The following is a 15710-nucleotide window of genomic DNA, read 5'->3' as shown; positions in this document are numbered from 1 at the left end:
GGATCCCATTGGTGCCACGTCAGCAACGTCCGTTGGCGGCGACGTCATGACGCGCGCGCCGAGAGAGAGAGAGAGAGAGAGGGACGCTCCAATATTACGTCATGACGCGCGCGCCGAAAGAGCCAGAGGGAGAGGGCCGCTCTAGCTGTACGTCACCACCCGCGCGCCGGAAGAGAGCGCCGCTCTAGCCCGCGCGCGCGTCGTTGGCGCGGCCTCTCCGGCTCCGAAGCGGGGAAGAAGCGGCGCCTGCCAGCTCGCTGTTGCCCGGGAGGGGTCGCCTGTGGGCCTCGCCGCCCCCCCCCCCCCCGAGCGCCTCGCCATGTCCGCCAGCGCCGTCTACGTGCTGGACCTCAAAGGGAAGGTGAGCCTCCCTGGGCAGGAGCAGTCTACCCGCCTCCGCCTGACAGGGAAAAAGCGGGGGGGGGGAGGGGCCGGGGAGGGGGGTCCCTTGAGTGTGTGTGGGGGAGGGGCCGGGGAGGGGGGTCCCTTGAGTGTGTGTGGGGGAGGGGCCGGGGAGGGGGGTCCCTTGAGTGTGTGGGGGGGAGGGGCCGGGGAGGGGGGTCCCTTGAGTGTGTGGGGGGAGGGGCCGGGGAGGGGGTCCCTTGAGTGTGTGTGGGGGAGGGGCCGGGGAGGGGGGTCCCTTGAGTGTGTTGGGGGAGGGGCCGGGGAGGGGGGTCCCTTGAGTGTGTGTGGGGGAGGGGCCGGGGAGGGGGGTCCCTTGAGTGTGTTGGGGGAGGGGCCGGGGAGGGGGGTCCCTTGAGTGTGTGGGGGGGAGGGGCCGGGGAGGGGGGTCCCTTGAGTGTGTGGGGGGGAGGGGCCGGGGAGGGGGGTCCCTTGAGTGTGTGGGGGGGAGGGGCCGGGGAGGGGGGTCCCTTGAGTGTGGGGGGGAGGGGCCGGGGAGGGGGGTCCCTTGAGTGTGTTGGGGGGAGGGGCCGGAGAGGGGGGTCCCTTGAGTGTGGGGGGGGAGGGGCCGGGGAGGGGGGTCCCTTGAGTGTGGGGGGGGAGGGGCCGGGGAGGGGGGTCCCTTGAGTGTGGGGGGGGAGGGGCCGGGGAGGGGGGTCCCTTGAGTGGGGGGGGGCTCCAGTGGGCCTCCCCCCCCCAAGGGATGAGCACAGGAAAAGGGAATATAAGCACCAACTCTGTGAATTGGCCATATTTCCACTGTTATTTGTAGCACAATACTGCTATAATGTTGTTTTTCTTTTATAAATTGCTTTCTGGTCATTGACCGTATTAAAGATATTATTACAAAACAAATTCCTTCCAGTAGCACCTGAAAGACCAACTAAGTCAGTTCTTGGTATGAGCTTTCGTGTGCATGCACACTTCTTCAGATACACTGAAACAGAAGTCACCAGACCCTTCTATATAGTGAGAAGGTGGGGAGGGGTATTACTCAGAAGGGTGGTGGGAATGGGTGATTGGCAGATAGCTGTGATGAAGAAGTGTGCATGCACACGAAAGCTCATACCAAGAACTGACTTAGTTGGTCTTTAAGGTGCTACTGGAAGGAATTTGTTTTGTTTTGACTATGGCAGACCAACACGGCTACCTATCTGTAACTAAAGATATTATTATTATGGAGCCTCCCTGGCCAAAAGCAGCCCACTTGGCCAGGACTCGGAAGGCAACCCTGTCACGTCTGAAAGGCTTGACGTTTGGTTACGATCTTTTATATACATAAATCATATACAGTGGCACCTCGGGTTAAGTACTCAATTCGTTCCGGAGGTCCGTACTTAACCTGAAACTGTTCTTAACCTGAAGCACCACTTTAGCTAATGGGGCTTCTGTGCGATTTCTGTTCTCATCCTGAAGCAAAGTTCTTAACCTGAAGCACTATTTCTGGGTTAGCGGAGTCTGTAACCTGAAGCATATGTAACCCGAGGTACCACTGTAGTATATATATCCTGTAAGCCACCCACAGTGGCTGGGGAAACGCTGACAGATGGCCGGGTTGGAATAATAAAATTAGGATGATATGGGGTCAGTGGCTGGGGTATAAATAATAAATAATTAATAATAATAATAATATGAATATCATCATCATTGTTATTATTAGTGACCGGGGAGTTAGCTGGATGGGGTACTAATACTAGTATTTATATTAGTGCTAATTATTATTATTATTATTATTATTGATGACCAGGGAGTCATCCAGATGGGGTGCCTTTATTATTAATATTAGTGACCAGAGAGTTGGCTTGATGGAGTACCAATACTAGTATTAATACTAATACTAATTATCATTATATTAGTATTATTATTGACAACCTGGGAGTCATCCGGCTGCGGTATAAATACTAATTCTTCTCCTTCTTCTTGGGGACCAGGGAGTTAGCTGGATGGGATACCAATTCTAGTATTGATACTAATACTAATTATTATCTTTATTATTGACGACCAAAGAGTCATCCAGCTTGGGTATAAATACTAATACTATTTATGCTAATACTTCTTCTTCTTCTTATTATTATTATTATTAGCGACCAGGGAGTTAGCTCCTAGAGGAAGTCCCTGCCTGTCACTGGGCAGGGGCTGCCTATTTTTTGCAAAAGGAGCCCTGCAGCCTGTAGATTTCTGGGCCTCGCTCCTTCTTGAAAGCAGGAAGCCAGTGGTTTCCTTCTGGGCCCCGGACGTGGTGGTGGTGCTTCTGCAGGGGACGGTTCCTGGGTGTGACTGAACAGTGGCAATGTCATGGTTTAGACTTCCGTTTCAGCTGCTAAAGATTCTCTCTTTTTCCTCTCTCTCTGCCCCAAACCACCCCACACGCTCCTGTCGATTCCAGGTCCTCATCTGCAGAAATTACCGCGGAGATGTGGACATGTCAGAAGTCGAGCATTTCATGCCGATCCTCATGGAGAAGGAAGAGGAAGGGACTCTGTCTCCCATCCTGGCCCATGGAGGCGTCCGATTTATGTGGATCAAACACAACAACTTATATCGTATCCTTTGCCAAAGCAAAACATGCAAGTTCTTCTGCTTGGAGGGCTGCTTCACGATGCAAGGCAGATGGTTGCCATGAAGGAGGTGGGCCTTCTCCGTGGCAGCCCCCACCTTCCCGAATTCCCCTTTTTATAAGAATTCCAAGATCCCAAATATAAAATACCGTATTTTTCCATGTAGAACACCCCCCTACTTGTAGTAACTTGTAGTTACTTGTATATTTTGTGAGATGTGTTGTACAATATATACATCATTTTGAAGCGGCTTGTTTGTATATTTTGAATGACTTAATAACTGATTACCGTATTTTTTGCCCTATAGGGCCCACTGGCCCACAGGATGCACCTCATTTTTTTTGGGGGGGGGAAATGAATAATAATAAAAAATCCCCCCCCAGCCACGGGGCTGGGGGGTGGGGGAAGCCCGAGCTTCCCCCGACCCCAGCCCCCAGAACAGGCTGCTATCTTCAAGCCTTGCGAGCCCGGGGGAACTCCCGCCGGGCGCGCAAGGCTTGCGGAGAGCTTCCTGAAGCCTGGAGAGCGAGAGGGGTCGGTGCGCACCGACGCCTCTCGCTCTCCAGGCTTCAGCGAAAGCCTGCATTCGCCCCATAGGACGCACACACATTTCCCCTTCATTTTTGGAGGGGGAAAAGTGCGTCCTATAGGGCAAAAAATACGGTATATCCTTTTGCATCACAGGGGCTTGTGTTTATTTAAATCTAGCCAGTGCCAGGAAAAGGTCTGCCGTGCTTCATCCCTGGTAGATTTCAGATGGTTAAATTTAGCATTGTTATCCGCCTTGTGGCGTTTGGTCAACAGGGAGGCAAGTTTGCAAAGCAAACCGAATAAAATGTAAAAGAAATACAGAGAACCGTCAACTTGAAAGCCTGCAAATGTGTTTGTTGATCCTTCCCCCCCAACCCTTTTAATTGACAAGCTCCTCAACACAGCCCCCCTCCCAGTGGTTGCCACCTCTAAGAAGAATGCCTGTGTCTCTCTGGTGTTTTCGTTCCTCTACAAGGTCGTTCAGGTAAGTGTGGCAATTACTGTGTTCCTGCAGATGTACTGAGTCAGAGATGCTGAGGCCCTGAGGGTTTTCCCCCATGTGGATTTTGTCATGCCCTTGGGCGAAGGAGCCTAATATAGTGGTCCCTTGGTTCTCAACCCAAACCAAGGAAGTAGCTGTTCCGGCTGGCGAACTTCCTTCGGAAGCCGAAAGTGCTCCGATCTGAATGCCACACTTCCATTTTGAGTATTACGCTGAGGTCGGTCTGGTATTGCTATTTATTTTGCATTTTTGCAGCTCTCTTTGTTTTTGTGATTGTGTGGAACCCAGTTCAGCTACTGACTGATTGATTGTGTGACTGCAGTATGTTGTTTATTGCTTTCATTTTATGGATCAGTGGTCTCGTTAGATAGTAGAATTCATGTTGAACGGCTGTTTTAGGGGTTGTTTTTAAAAGTCTGGAACGGATTGATCCGTTTTGCATGACTTTCTATGGGAAAGAAGCGCGCCTTGGTTTTGGAACGCTTTAGTTTTGGAACAGACTTCCGGAATGGATTAAGTTTGAGAACCAAGGTATCACTGTACAGGATTAAACCAACAATGATGGAGGTATCTGGGGTGGTTGTCAAATGCATTCTCCACCTTTCCAGCGTTAGCAGTTTCAAAGGTTGTGAACAACCTTTTTTTTATTTGAGGAGACCTGCTATCTGCCACTTTAACACTCGGTCCTGGGTGACCTTGTCCTGTTTCTTGACCGTTTCAGGTCTTTTCCGAGTATTTCAAAGAGCTGGAGGAAGAGAGCATCCGAGACAACTTTGTGATCATTTACGAACTCTTAGACGAGCTGATGGATTTCGGATACCCGCAGACCACAGACAGCAAGATTTTACAAGAGTAAGTGTCTGGGCTGAATCTCCGAGAGAAGCAGCCAGAGACTCAAAATTGGCTGCTGAAATCTTGGCAGGAGGAGGAGAGAGTTGCTACCGATGGGTGGAGGGCCTTTTCTTGTGTCTCTGAGTCTAGAGACACAAGTTGGGGTTTGAGGGAGAAGAGATCGGTGGTGTGTCCCTCTGTCTGGCCTGGTTGGACTACGCTTAAACCTCTTAGTCATTTTCCGGCCAGCTGGGGAATCGTTTTAAGCATGTCTCTGGGGCGGAAAGGTGCAGAGCGTTGCGTTTTGACTTCCTGCCTGTGTTTTCGGAAAGGTACATCACCCAAGAAGGTCACAAGCTGGAGACGGGAGCGCCGCGCCCTCCGGCCACCGTTACCAACGCCGTGTCTTGGCGTTCGGAAGGGATCAAGTACCGGAAAAACGAGGTCTTCCTGGACGTCATTGAATCGGTGAACCTCTTGGTGAGTATGCCTTTCTGCTTATGAGCTTTCGGAGGAAGGTCCCTTACGCTTGTAGGGTGTGGACCCATTGCACTGGGGGCAGCGTTACAAGAGGGCCCTCTCCGGGAGGACGTGCACACCCCACGGCCTGCACACAGATGACCGGAGAGGGAGAGTCCACTGCCCTCAGCTCCATCGCCAAATCTCCCTTCCTTCTAAGAACAGCATTCAAAATTAGGCAACTTCACTATCGTCTGCTTGACGACCAAGAGAAGATGCCTGCAACCTGGCCTGTTTTCGCATGCTTAACGCCCCACCCTGTAGAATTCTGTCCGCTATATTTTATCTGCACTGCCGGAATCAATTTCGGGAAGCGAAATGCTTTTCCTGTGCAGCCTGAGCTGGCAAGTTCGATAATGTCAAACCACGAGATGGTTGAAGGACAAGGAAGCCCTCTGATCCAGTGACCTGGAAGCTGACCACTTGACCTCCATGTTTTGGGGTGGGGGCTGGAGAATTTCCTCGTGTCTGTTCTTGCCTCCGCACACTCACTTGATCTGTCTATACCCCTTGGCCGTTGCCTGAGCCATCGCCATCGGCTGGCAGGCTTCAAAAAGTGGCCTCCTGCGGCTGGTCGGTGTCTTGTCGGTCCTCGTCCAGTGACCCCCCTCCCTCCCGCCCTAGGTGAGCGCCAACGGGAACGTTCTGCGCAGCGAGATTGTGGGCTCTATCAAAATGAGGGTCTTCCTCTCCGGGATGCCAGAACTCCGCCTGGGGTTAAACGACAAAGTCCTCTTCGACAACACTGGCCGTGAGTATGTCTGCGGCGGCTCCCAAAACGTTTCGGGTTCTTTCCTTGCCTCTTTGAGGGACTCACCCTTTGTGCAGAGAGAGGTGGGTCAGGATCAGGGCGTCTTTTCAACTCCAGTGGTGCCTTAGTTCTCAAACGCTGAAAACCCGGATGTGAGTGTTCTGGTTTTTGAAAGTTTTTTGGAAGCCGAACCTCCGCCGCGGCTGTCGGCTGTTGTTTCCAGGGCACCTGCACCAGTCAGTAGCCGCACCTTGGTTTTCCGAACATTTCAGAAGTCAAACGGACTTCCAGAACGGATTACAGTGGTGCCTCGCAAGACGAAATTAATTCGTTCCGCAAGTTTTTTCTTCTTGCGAGTTTTTCGTCTTGCGAAGCACAGTTTCCCATAGGAATGCATTGAAAATCAATTAATGCGTTCCTATGGAGACCGCTTGCCAGGCTGGCGGTGCGGAGAAGGGCTTTTCTCCCCACTGCAAGCCTTCAGGACAGGTACGGGAACAGAGAGGAAGGCGCGCAGCGCTTCTCCTCTGTTCCCGGGGCTTGCGGTGGGAGGAGGGTTTTTCCTCCCCACACCAACATTCAGAACAGCATTCTGAAAGTTGGCGGTGGGAAGGAAAACCCTCCTCCCACCACAAGTCTTCAGGACAGCCATCCGAAGGCTGGCGCAGGGAGAAGGTCTCTCCACCCCACCGCCAGCCTTCGGAGCAGCCATCCCAAGGCTGGCGGCGGGAGGAGGGCTCTCCGCCCCACTGCCAGCCTTTGGAGCAGCCTTCCGAAGGCTGCCCGTGGGGCGGAGAGACCTCCTCCTGCCGCCAGCCTTTGGAGCAGCCTTCCGAAGGCTGCCCGTGGGGCGGAGAGACCTCCTCCCGCCGCCAGCCTTCGGAGCAGCCTTCCGAAGGCTGGCGGCGGGAGGAGGTCTCTCCGCCCCACCGCCAGCCTTCGGAGGAGGTCCGAGGACAGTGGGGAAGGAAGCCCATAGGGAAATTCGTTTTGCGAAGCGCCTCCAAAATGGAAAACCCTTTCGTCTAGCGGGTTTTCTGTCTTGCGAGGAGTTCGTCTTGCGGGGCACCACTGTATGTTTGGCGTTTTTGTTTTTGCTCTTTATTTTGTGTTTTTGTTTCTCAGGCTTTTTCGGTTCATTTGTTTTTGTGACTGTGCGGAACCTAGTTCAGCTACTGATGGATTGGTTGTGTGACTGCGGAAATGGATAAAAGCCCCTCATCCAAACAATGACTCTCATCAGTGCGGGGAAGAAAAAATAATAATTTTAATTGCTATCATCTACAATACTGTCTTCTTTATTTTGTAGCACAGTACATTGTTTTTTGCTTTCATTTTATGGATCAATGGTCTCGATAGATAGTAAAATTCACGTTAAATGGCTGTTTTAGGGGTTGTTTTTAAAAGTCTGGAATGGATTAATCCATTTTGCCTGACTTTCTATGGGAAAGCAGTGCTCCTTGGTTTTGGAATGGACTTCTGGAATGGATTAAGATTGAGAACCAAGGGGGATGTGTGAGTAGGAAAACAGATTCTCCCTTGCATTTTCAGGGCCACTTGTCTCTCTGCAGCCTCCCTCCTTATTCCCAAATCATTGCCAGTTCTCCTTCCTGGACAGTTAGGGCCATGTCAGGGCAAAATAACTGCAGGCTCTTTTCATTTTAATCTTTAATCTTCATCATCTTCTTCTTCTTCTTTTCCCTCCAGGAGGCAAAAGCAAATCTGTGGAACTGGAGGATGTGAAGTTCCACCAGTGCGTCCGTCTCTCTCGCTTTGAAAATGACAGGACTATTTCGTTCATCCCGCCCGATGGGGAGTTTGAGCTCATGTCTTATCGCCTGAACACTCACGTGAGTCTGTGTTGATCCTTATGCCTTCCCCCCTTCCTTTCTGTTGCTTTCTTCTTCCCTTCAGTCTAGCCTGGTGTTTTCCAAACTTGGGTCTCCAGCTTCTTTGGGACAACAGTTTGGCCCAGTATACCTGAAGGAGCGTCTCCACCCCCATTGTTCAGCCCGGACACCGGGGTCCATCTCCCGAGGGCCTCCTGGTGGTTCCCTCCCTGCGAGAAGCCAAGTTACAGGGAACCAGGCAGAGGGCCTTCTCGGTGGTGGCGCCCACCCTGTGGAACGCCCTCCTGTCAGATGTCAAGGAGATAAACAGCTACCTGACTTTTAGAAGACGTCCGAAGGCAGTCCTGTTTAGGGAAGCTTTTAATGTTTGATGTTTTATTGTGCTTTTAATATTCTGTTGGGAGCCGCCCAGAGTGGCTGGGGAAACCCGGCCAGATGGGCAGCGTATAAATATTGAATTCTTATAGCTATTATTATGCTAGACCTTCCATGCAAAGTCCTCTCCCAAATTATTGGCCTGGTTGCCAGCCCAGAGAATGACCCCTCTTCTCCGCAGCCACTGTGTCCGGGGGCTTTCCTGCTTTCCAGTCGCGGTACCTATCCTGACTCAGCAGGCTCCTGACACCCCTTTTCTCTCTTCGCCCGCAGGTGAAACCTCTGATCTGGATCGAGTCGGTCATAGAAAAGCATTCCCACAGCCGCATTGAGTATATGATCAAGGTGAGCGGGATCCTCCCCCGTCTCTTTTGGGGTGACTGGAAGTCACAACGGAAGCTGTGTTGTAAGAATACAATTCACCCTTTGTAAATTGTCAAAACAAAACAAATTCCTTCCAGTAGCACCTTAAAGACCAACTAAGTCAGTTCTTGGTATGAGCTTTCGTGTGCATGCACACTTCTTCAGATACACTGAAACAGAAGTTTCCAGACCATTCTATATAGTGAGAAGGTGGGGAGGGGTATTACTCAGAAGGGTGGTGGGAATGAGTGATTGGCAGATAGCTGTGATGAGCCTGTTGACGACTCTTAACGACTGCAATAGGTCTTACAGGAAAAAGCAAGGGGTGAAAAGGTGAAAGATGGCTTTGTCATGTATAATGAGATAAGAATCCAAGGTCTTTGTTCAGACCAGGTTTCTCCATTGTTTTGAGTTTGGTGATAAGTTGTAATTCAGCAGCTTCTCTTTCCAGTCTATTTCTGAAATTCCTTTGTAGTAAAACAGCTACTTTGAGATCTTGTATAGAATGTCCTGGGAGATTGAAATGTTCCCCTACTGGTTTCTCTGTCTTGTGATTCCTGATGTCCGATTTATGTCCGTTTATTCTTTGGTGTAAGGTCTGGCCTGTTTGTCCAATATAGAGAGCTGAAGGACACTGTTGGCATTTTATGGCATACACAATGTTAGACGATGAGCAATTTAATAGTCCCGAGATGGTATGTGTGATGTTGTTGGGGCCAGTAATGGTGTTGTCCGGGTGTATGTGGCAGCAAAGTTGGCATCTGGGTTTATTGCAGGTTTATTGCTTTCTTCTTCCCTTCAGTCTAGCCTGGTGTTTGTAAATTGTATTACACTTTGGTTCTTTTTGACTGACAGTAATTTTTCTTTTCGAAACTAATAAAGCAATATGGTGGGGAGGACGGACAAAAAACGAGACTCCCGTTTCTCCTTTGTGCTGGTCTCTTTCTTAGGCAAAGAGCCAGTTCAAGCGCAGGTCGACAGCCAACAATGTGGAAATCCACATCCCTGTCCCGAACGACGCAGATTCGCCAAAGTTCAAAACCACCGTCGGGAGCGTGAAGTGGGTGCCCGAGAACAGCGCCATCGTCTGGTCGGTCAAGTCTTTCCCGGTAAGCCTGTCTGGGTTTTTTGGGTGCAGGGCTGGATTTAGGTTTGATGAGGCCCTCAGCTCCTGAAGGAAATGGGGCCCTTTATATGTCCGGCTGTCCTTTGTCAACAAATTGCTGCTGATTTTATGTGTTGAATATATGCTCTATGGGCATTTATGGACCCAATAGGTATCAGGCCATTTGCACATGTTGCCCTGCAACCAGTCCATACAGAATGTAGACACCCTATATACTGGTACTTCGGGTTAAGTACTTAATTCGTTCCGGAGGTCCATTCTTAACCTGAAACTATTCTTAACCTGAAGCTCCACTTTAGCTAATGGGGCCTCCTGCTGCCGCCACGCCCCCAGATCACGATTTCTGTTCTCATCCTGAAGCAAAGTTCTTAGCCTGAAGCACTATTTCTGGGTTTGCGGAGTCTGTAACCTGAAGCGTATGTAACCTGAAGCGTATGTAGCCCGAGGTACCACTGTATATAGAAAGGAGCAAACTAGGGATATTTTAGGGAGCAGGCTAGCAGGCAGGGCTCATGACTTACATCATAGGAGCCTGCACAACACAAAACACTGTTGCTGGATGTAGTTTTTATTTTATTTGTTTTTCATCTTATATTTTGGAAATGTACATCCAGCCTTTTTTCCTTTAATTTTTTGGGGGGCCCCCAAGAAAGTGGGGCCCTAAGCTAGAGCTTGTTTAGCTTAGATGTAAATCTGGCACTGTTGGGGTGTCTGGAAAGAGGGGAACCCCTGACCCTGGAGAGAGGAGATCGAGTCGGTTTGGGGATCTGACTGTGGCCACTTTTGGAACAGCGGCTCCACCCCTCGCTTGGCCCCCATTTAGCACCTCTGAATGTTGCCAGACTTTTGTGGGTGAGGTGAGCGTTTGTTTGGACCCCGGGTGAGAACCTGGAGGCCGAGATGGAGGGCATGTCAGAAGGCAAATGAACCGATACTAATTTTTATTTGTTGTTTAGTCGTTTAGTCGTGTCTGCCTCTTGGTGACCCCCTGGACCAGAGCACGCCAGGCCCTCCTGTCTCCCACTGCCTCCCGCAGTTTGGTCAGACTCATGTTCGTAGCTTCGAGAACACTGTCCCACCATCTCGTCCTCCGTCGTTCCCTTCTCCTTGTGCCCTCCATCTTTCCCAACATCAGGGTCTTTTCCAGGGAGTCTTCTCTTCTCCTGAGGTGGCCAAAGTCTTGGAGCCTCAGCTTCAGGATCTGTCCTTCCAGTGAGCACTCAGGGCTGATTTCCTTCCGAATGGAGAGGTTGGATCTTCTTGCAGTCCATGGGACTCTCAAGAGTCTCCTCCAGCACCAGAATTCAAAAGCATCCATTCTTCGGCCATCAGCCTTCTATACAGTGGTGCCTCGGAAGTCGAAAGTCCATTCGACTTCCAAAACACTCAAGAAACCCCGCGTGGCTTCCATGAAGCCGTGGGACCTGCTTCGGACATTTGGGTTTGCCTCGCTCGACTGGGAACAGGGAATTCTGAGGGTCTTGTGGTCTGGAAGGAAGGGAGAAAGCAGCCTTCCCAGCCTAGCCTGGCTCTCTCCATCCTCCTTAGGGGGCTTATAAATGGTTCCAGCCCAATTCAGGGAGGGGAGCTATGAGCCCTGACTTTCTCCCTTTCCCCGCAGGGCGGGAAGGAGTACTTGATGCGAGCTCACTTTGGGCTCCCCAGCGTGGAAGCAGAGGACAAAGAGGGGAAGCCACCCATCAGCGTTAAGTTCGAAATCCCGTATTTCACCACTTCCGGCATCCAGGTAATAAGCTCTTCGCTGTCGGGGGGACGGGACGGTGGGGGGCTGGGGTTGTCCGCTGCAAAGATGGGGGGCCGGGCTAAGCAAGGCGTCATGTCAGTCCCGCAGTTTCTTACTTTGGCCGTCATGCTCACTAATTCTACAAAGTTCTGTTAATTTATGCAACCATCAATATCAATAAGAACGTTTTTACCTGGCGTATAACGAAGGCGCCAGGCGAACTTCCCTGGGGAGAGCATTCCACAGACGGAGCCACTGCAGATAAGGCCCCGCACTCGTGTTGCTACCATAGCTGTCAACCGTCCCTTATTTGGTGGGAAAGTACCTTATCCCAGCGCCGTGTCCCGTTGCTGTCCCTTATTGATGATGTCCCTTAAATTTCCCGGGTTTCAAAGGAAGCAGCTCCTCTCCCTCCCTCCCTCTCTGCCAGGGAGGAGGGAGGCTCCAGCTGTGTTGCTTGGCTGCGTTGCTCACCCAATAAGAACGACTGGGGGGTGGAGCTTGCATGCCTTGTGCCGATCCAATCGGCCGCCTTGCCTGGGGACTCGCCTTTGCTCAGCGCTTCCCAGCGGAGAGGGGATGGTGGTTTCCCTTGCTGCGTCCCCTTTGCCGGGTTGCTGCGCTGTGGGAACCACCGCTTGAGGCTTCGTTTGGCTGCTGGCTGGGCTTTCTGCCTTTGGCTCGGAGGGGCTCAGAAGCTGAACATACCTGTGCTCTGAAAATCCCTTATTTTGGCTGCTGGTCCCTTATTTCCGAGGCTGCTGGTCCCTTATTTTCAAATCTGTAAGTTGACAGCTATGGTTGCCACCCTCTGCACCTCTCGAGGAGGAGGCACACGAAGGAAGACGATCTCAGAGTCCGGGTAGGTTCATATGGAGAGAGGAAGTGACTCGCTCTGCTTTTCTCCCCCCCTCCCCCCCCCCGCGCAGGTACGCTACTTGAAGATAATTGAGAAGAGCGGGTACCAAGCCCTGCCTTGGGTCCGTTACATCACTCAGAACGGAGGTAGGTGGAGAAGCGTCTTCACCCGTGCCTGTGGCGCGTGTTCTTCCCCCTCCTTGCACCTGGGAAAGGGGTAACGGTCTGGGGCGGGGCTTGCCTTGTTGGTGTTGCAAATACATGTGTGAATGGCAGCGGAGAACAGGAGGGTCTGGGCTTGCGAAGCAGCAGGAGTAGGGGCTCAACTTATAATAATGTAATAATTTATTATTATTTATTAAATATTTATTTATTCTTTATTAAAGTTTTGGTCTTCTTGGTTCCTGAGCTTCCTGGTCAGTTTTGCCATTTCGGCATAGCCCAACAGTTTAACTTGCCATTCTTCTCTGGCAGGGACCAGTTCTACAAATTTTAAACAAGTTAATAACAAACCAATTCAGATTCAGCACCAGTTTTAAAATGGACTTTTCGCCTTCCCTCCTTCCCTCCTTCTTTGCTCTCAGTAAAACACTTCCTCCTAGTTTCTAAACGTCTCCCGTCCGTTCCTGTTCCTCTGCCCTAGATTACCAACTCCGGACGCAGTGAGGACCGTCTGAACAGCCACGACCGAGGAAACGGTGCATCTTCCAGTTCAGAAACGTGTTTGGTGCTCGGAAGGTGGTTCTCGGGGGGTGGGGAAGGTTTGGCCGGCTGGAAGCGGGACCCAGCCCGAGTCCCAAATCCGGCAGCCTTCGGCACCGACCTTGTGAATGTGTGTGTGTTTCTCTTGTTCAGTGTTAATCACGTTAGGAGTTAGCTGTTGCCCTGAGGGAGAGCCGACCTCAGGAAAAACCTGGCCAGTCTTATTTCTGCACTTCAGAAGCCTGAGCACCGTTTATGGTCCGCTTTCCAGAGCCGCTTCTGAGTATTAGCCAAGCCCTTCTTGCCAGAGAAACCCTTGCTTGACCTCTGCGGACGCCCCTCAAAGCCCCCACACTTATTAGCGCAGGCCTGTTTTGCCGACATTCGGAATGGAGACTCCGGACGACGCATTGCTTGCAGAAAACCTGCTCTCTCTCCTTCCCACGAGGGCAGGGAATTCAGAGCGGATGGACTGAGCAAATTTACACCGATTCTGGAGCCGAGGGGGAAGAACCGATTTCTGCAGTTTTCATAAGCAGCAGCCAAGCTGGCAAATCCATACCTGGACCATGCCGGGCTGCTCCTTGGTGGTAGAAAAGTCCCTGCATCTGGAAAATTAGCCTCATTTTCGGGTGCGGGAAGCTTCCTCTCCTTGTTTTGCCATCATGTCTGACGCTGCTTTTGAAAAGGCAGCAATCGGGTCTCCCAGCAGAAGAAGACAGGAGCAGTGTTCTTGCGAGTGTCCGGCTTCTAACGGTGTGTGTAGAAAATTGGATGGATGTCGATGCTTTTCTTCCTCTTCCCGCCTCCTCCTCAAGCTCCACCTGCTCCTGAGCAATTTGCCTTTACTCAGTGACCATTCGGGCTTTGCTGTTTAGGAAGCACATCTCCCCCCCCCCCACGTCAGCGTTCCCTTTCTTTCTTTCGTTCTGCCTCCTTCCCTTCCCCGGAACTCTGGCTCGAAATGTATTCAGTGCCGGTAATCCAGTGTTCGAGTCTGCCTTTCCCAAGAGTAAACAAAGCCAAGTTTCGGATCTCCTCGCCTTCCTTTAGGCAGCTTTAGAGGCCCTGCTGGAGCCACAGGAAAAAATCCATTGTGGATCTTGCTGCGGAAATGGAGACACCCCTGTGGTTGCCTGTGAAGGTTTTCTTTGACAGACTGGCTCGGGGTGACGTTTGGGGCCGGGTTAGCGCTACCTGCTGAAGCCAGGGGACCACCACTGCCCCCTCCTCGCCCCCAGCTGTCGGAACCACCACCAAGCAAGCAAACCACCGTTCCTGCCGAAGAGGCCATTGTTAACTTGTTGCCGAAAAGTCTGTTTCAAATAAATTGAGCTTCTGTTGATCAGTATTTGGGCTGGAAACACCGTCTGGCCTCTGCCTCTTTGTGGGGTGGGTGGGTCAGGGAATATGAGGGAGGGGAGCATTTCTCTGCAATGGGCGTGCAGAAGCAGAAGCAGGGGGCAGCTGGCATGGACCCCCAAAAGGAGGGGATTCCTTCCTTGGCTGCAACACCAGTGGGGGACTCACTGTCAAGAAGAAAAAAATCAATCAAGAAGAAAAAGAAAAAACAATACATATCAAAAAACAGAAAAAAGAAAAAAGACATAAAAAAACAAGTCAAACCTTTAACTCACTTATTTACATTCACTTATTTCCTTGACTTCCTCACACCTCCCATTTTTGTATTCTAATTCAATTAAATATTCCAGCAAATCCTTCCAACTTTGTTTTTATCCTAATAATTTATCTTAACATATTATAATTTTACCTTCTCTCTTTCACCAACTCATTTTTACTTAATCCTTTATATCCTTTCTTCTAAAACCACATAATTCCCCCCCCAACATCTTTCTAACATTCCTTAATTTTACAATATTTCTGAAGATAAACTTTAAACTTCTTCCACTCTTCTTCCACCAACTCTTCTCGACACACATCTCAAGGGCCAACACGAAAGGAAGAGGGAATGAGCTTGTTTCCCCCCTGCTCTGGGAGGGTAGGACTCGAACCCATGGCTTCATGTAGCAAGGAAGGGGATGCCAACTCAACGTCCTTTGCGACGGTCAGAGCTGTTTGACCGTGCGATTGAAAGCAGTGGACTCTCCTTCCTTGGAGGTTTTCAAGCAGAGGTTGGGTGGCCAACTGTCATGGACGCTTTAGCTGAGATTCCTGCATTGTAAGGGTTGGGCTGGATGACCTTGGGAGGTCCCCTTCCAACTCTACAATTCTATTATTCTATCCCTGCACCCTCCCCACACATATTTCTTGGTACAGATTTCAGGTGCTGCCTGTCCTGGGGGGAGGGGCCTCTGCCAGGATCCTGGGAAGTGTAGTTTCTTAACGGTGCTGGGAATTATTGCTGTGCGGAGGGTGCAATACGTTTTTGGGGTGCCAGCCCAAAGCTACATGGCAGAGCATTGAGGGCAGCCTTCACTGCAGGGCTGTTGTGAGCCCTAAAGCTGCAACGTGGGCTATTTTGGCGCCAGAATCTGCCTTGGCTGGGGAACCTTTAATTGCTTTTAAAAAGAAAATAACTGTTAGGAAGAGCATGAACCCTAAACTTAACTGCTGCCTTTGAGGGGATCTGGGGAGATC

General features: G+C 50.9%; 1 protein-coding gene across 1 annotated transcript; it reads left to right on the top strand.

The window, feature by feature from the left end:
• The first annotated feature begins 261 nt into the window (after window positions 1–261).
• Window positions 262–14476, top strand: AP1M1 (adaptor related protein complex 1 subunit mu 1). Its single transcript, XM_081846551.1, has 12 exons — window positions 262–361; window positions 2789–2945; window positions 3908–3975; window positions 4715–4845; window positions 5157–5304; window positions 5968–6094; window positions 7802–7944; window positions 8593–8664; window positions 9633–9791; window positions 11430–11555; window positions 12482–12557; window positions 13054–14476. The coding sequence occupies exons 1-12, from the start codon at window positions 320–322 to the stop codon at window positions 13074–13076; spliced, it is 1272 nt and encodes a 423-aa protein (XP_081702677.1). The 5' UTR covers window positions 262–319; the 3' UTR covers window positions 13077–14476.
• Window positions 14477–15710: the final 1234 nt, after the last annotated feature.

The sequence above is a fragment of the Podarcis erhardii genome (genome assembly GCF_964252035.2).
Source record: "Podarcis erhardii genome assembly, chromosome: 18".
Classification (NCBI taxonomy): Eukaryota; Metazoa; Chordata; class Lepidosauria; order Squamata; family Lacertidae; genus Podarcis; species Podarcis erhardii.
Note: the sequence above shows the minus strand (reverse complement) of the source record. Positions and strands in the feature narration are given on the sequence as shown.